Source organism: Sinocyclocheilus anshuiensis, unplaced genomic scaffold, assembly GCF_001515605.1.
Source record: "Sinocyclocheilus anshuiensis isolate Anshui unplaced genomic scaffold, SAMN03320099.WGS_v1.1 scaffold690, whole genome shotgun sequence".
NCBI lineage: Eukaryota > Metazoa > Chordata > Actinopteri > Cypriniformes > Cyprinidae > Sinocyclocheilus > Sinocyclocheilus anshuiensis.
Window position 1 is genome coordinate 846036 of NW_015547715.1, and position 4066 is coordinate 850101.

At 34.7% G+C, this 4066-nt stretch overlaps 1 protein-coding gene across 1 annotated transcript in view; it reads left to right on the plus strand.

The window, feature by feature from the left end:
• The window catches only part of LOC107704161 (tetratricopeptide repeat protein 28-like), a 289547-nt gene that overhangs the window by 276939 nt on the left and 8542 nt on the right, over positions 1 to 4066 (plus strand). Inside the window, 1 exon segment of the mRNA XM_016507027.1 lies at positions 3789 to 4000. Within this exon segment, the coding sequence (XP_016362513.1) occupies positions 3789 to 4000 (212 nt within the window).

The following is a 4066-nucleotide window of genomic DNA, read 5'->3' on the forward strand; positions in this document are numbered from 1 at the left end:
TGGGCAGCCGGCAGGAGTCCCCCGTTCCCTGCTCCTCCCCATCATGGCAGATGGCAGCAGGCTCCGGCCTCTGGCGATCGGCGGCGACTCCTCTGCTCCCTTAAGGACGGCAGCCGTCCCTCCACAGCCCAGGCGGCCGGCTGCGAGTTCGTCCGCCCCCCCGGCAACTCACTCCAGCCCACCGCCTCGAGCGTCCACGGCAGCAGACAGCTCCGCCATGCTCGATGACACCGCGGATTCACCACAGACTCCGTTCCCACGGCTCTCGGCCCCGCCCCACTCGTCACATGCCCTTTTTTGTTTCTAAAACTATTTTTCAAGACCTAAACATCAGGTCTGCAAAGGTCATATAAGCTGAGATACATCATAATTTTGATAAGCTTTCCAGTCAAGCTCCAAAATTACTAATAAACATGTCATAAAAGAGGTTAAAAATGACCCATTCACGATATTTCAAGTCTTCTGAAGTCATATGAGACATACGTGAGGAGCAGACCCAAATTTAAGTGTTTTATTCATGAGAAAAATATCTAAAACAAGATAGATTTACTTGTGTAGCATGATAACACTTGCCAGAGAATCTGAAACTTGTCATTTCTCAGTACATTTTCTTGTTCTAGATCTGTTATGTTTTAACATTTAACCAAAATAAACCATTTGATATTAATCTACAAGAAGAGAAAGCACTCAAATAGCAGATGAAAACCCAATCAACACCAAATAATTAATAACATTTTTGCTCATAATGGATCTAAAATTTTTCTCAGTCCATTGGCAATAGAAATTGTGTTTTTCTTGTTCTAGATGTGGTTCATTTTGATATTAACCAAAATAAACCATTTGGTATTAATCTAAAGGAAGAGAAAGCTCTCAAATAGCAAAGAAAAACCCAGTCAGCACCAAATAATTAAGCAATTAGTAAACATTATGCTCACAATGGATCTAAACGTATTTCTCAGTCCATTGGCAAAAAGTCCATTGGCAAAAAAAATAGCCAATTTATTAACCAAAATAAACCATTTGGTATTAATCTAAAGTAAGAGAAAGCTCTCAAAAAGCAAAGAAAAACCCAATCAACACCAAATAATTAAGCAATTAGTAAACATTATGCTCACAATGGATCTAAACGTATTTCTCAGTCCATTGGCAAAAAAATGGCCAATTTATTAACCAAAATAAACCATTTGGTATTAATCTAAAGGAAGAGAAAGCTCTCAAATAGTAGAGAAAAAACCCAATCAAACACTAAATCATTAAGCAATTAGTAAACATTTTGCTGGTAATGGACCTAAACTCTGCCGGTGGGAAAGAGCAGCTCAGACGGATGATAATTAGGGAGAGATAGTTCGGCATTCAGTCGAGTCCTTCACATCCTGATTCATTATGAGAGAAAGAGAGATGGTTATTAGCACTGAAAGAGGGGGAGGGAGGGAGAAATGTCAGCTAGGACAGGAACAGTGAAGGTATGAGGCGAGGTTATGCGGTGCGTTGTTAAAGACGGGGTCAGAGCGGTCATCATTAGAGCCGTGCTCCTCATTAAGAGCTCTCAGCGCCGCACATCTCTCTACAGTATATTCATTAAAACAAAGAGCCGTCCCCGAGGGCCGTTCATTCCTCATCTGCCCTAATGAGCAAGTGTCACCGTGTTAAACGAACAATTCAGCCAAAAATGATGATTCTGGCATCGTTCACTCACCGTTAAACCTGTTTGACTTTATTCGCAAGCAATGAGACTTTTTAAGAGTATCCTGCTCTTTTAAGTATAGTGGGCGTGAAGCATTAAAATGTCTTACAGGTGGTTCAAAATGTCTTATTCACTATATTTTGTGTTCTGAAGTCATATGATAGATTTGTTTGAGGTAGAGACACAAATGTAAGCGTTTTATTCACCGAAAAAATACACACAAAGGGTTCATGAGAAAAGTCATGATCCAAAGATTCATTAAAAAGATCCAACTCAGAACAATGATTCATTGATGATTCAGGTATTAATGAATTCTTTTGAAACAGATATTTAGAATTAGTGTGAATGATTCGTTCACTGATCTGGATTCACTGAAAGTGAAATTATCAGTGAACAAGTTTTTTACATTTTGTTATTTCTACTGGAATATAGTGCATTTATATCTAGTACTATTTTAGCAATTATCAATATTTTGAATTAGCTTTTTTTAGATTTTCGGTTATTTAAATTTTAGTTTGTCATTTTTTTTTTTAAGTTTAAGTTTCTCATTGAATATTTATTTGATTATATAGTTTCGATTTTGAATTAGCATTTATTTTTATATTTTCAGTTTTCATTTTCATGTTAAGTTTTAGTAATTTTTTTTTAATGTTTTTGTAATTTTTATTGTTTTTTTTTCTCCCAGTTTTTGTTTTAGTAATTTTAGCACTTCAACGTTACTTTATTGTATTTCAATTAGTTTATTTCAAGTTTTGTAAGTTTACAATTTGTTTGAATATTTGTATTTTATTTTAGTTCAGCTTTATTAATTTTAATAGTAAAAGTGATAGAGTAATGATAGAGCTCTGTGACAGGAAGTGGGAAGGAAGTTGTCTGCGGAGCGGTTCGGTTTCCATAGTGATGGCGATTAGATCTCGAGCATGTGGAGTCGTTACACCTCCACAGATTCTTTAATAACGAGGTGTTTTGATGTCATCTGTAAGGTGATGTGTAGCTTCTGCCTTTATCTCAAGAGATCCACAGTGCCGTGTTCCTGCGGGATTAAAGCAGTAAAGCACTCGAGGCAAATCTCCAACGCACAGATATATGATAAACAACACTAATGATCAATAAATTATTACATTTCATAAAAGATAATAATCACAATAAACCGTTCCTCTGCCAAGAATAATTAATAGTGTTGTAATTCTGTAGTAGTAGTAGTAGTGTAGTAGTAATAGTAATACTGTAAACATACATATATATTATAAACATATAATAATTATAATTATATAATTAAATAATTATATAATTATAATAAAATAAAAATTAAATAAAATAATTATAATAATTAAAAAAAAATTGTATCTTAATTAAATCTTATAATATTTCTTATATATCTTATAATATGAATTATTATTATTATTTGTCATTAGTATACAATATAATTATTATTCAAGTGTACAGTATTAGTAGTGTACAGTATAACACTTAATTATTATTAACACTATTAATTATTAATTATTCTAATAATAATAATAATATTTATTATTATTATTATTATTATTATTATTATTATTTGTACTGCTATAAGTCTGTCTTTATTCTAAGAAGGTCCACTGTGACCTCTTTTTGTAACACATTATGTAACCTTTAACTAATATATTTTATTTAAGTTGCTTTCTGAGTGAACATGAACATGCCTCTCGAAACAAACTCAAGAGGAATTCGAAACTCATTAAAAATGAGTGCTACTGTTTTTCAGGTGTACATCGCCATCTAGTGTTTCAGTTTCATATGACTCATAGAGTCTGAGGTGGTGTGATATGGCTTCATCTTCTCCCATTCGTCACTATAAATGTCTTTGAAATAGCACACAACATACTATTTTTATGAAGAAAGTGTATACTGTATGCATACTCTATTTCCAGTGTGATGATGAGCTGGATACAGTATCATCCATTTTATTAAGCATCTCTTTCCTGACTTATTTGGATCCGACTGCCAAAAGTTAAGATTTTTAAACAAAAGTGAATGAAATCACTGCATACTACTTGACATGCAGTTTTAGCTGTACAGTATGTACTGCGCAGCACACATCAGTGTGTTTGTGGTGTGTTTTCAGGAGTTGTCAGAGCATGACGAGTCTCTTTAGTAACACGGTGTCTCCGGTGAAGGAGGGCTCCTCGTCTCTGTCGTGCCGCGCCAGTGCGCTCAGCAAACCCCCGTTACGAGCCCTTTACGACCTGCTCATCGCCCCGATGGAGGGGGTACGACTGCACTCACACTTCACTAATGTTCAATAAATAATTACATTGATTAGTAATAATACTCACAGTAAATAAGTTGTCCACTAAGTAATAATTCATTAATTGGTTTGTAGCAACTTTTTTATATTTTTAT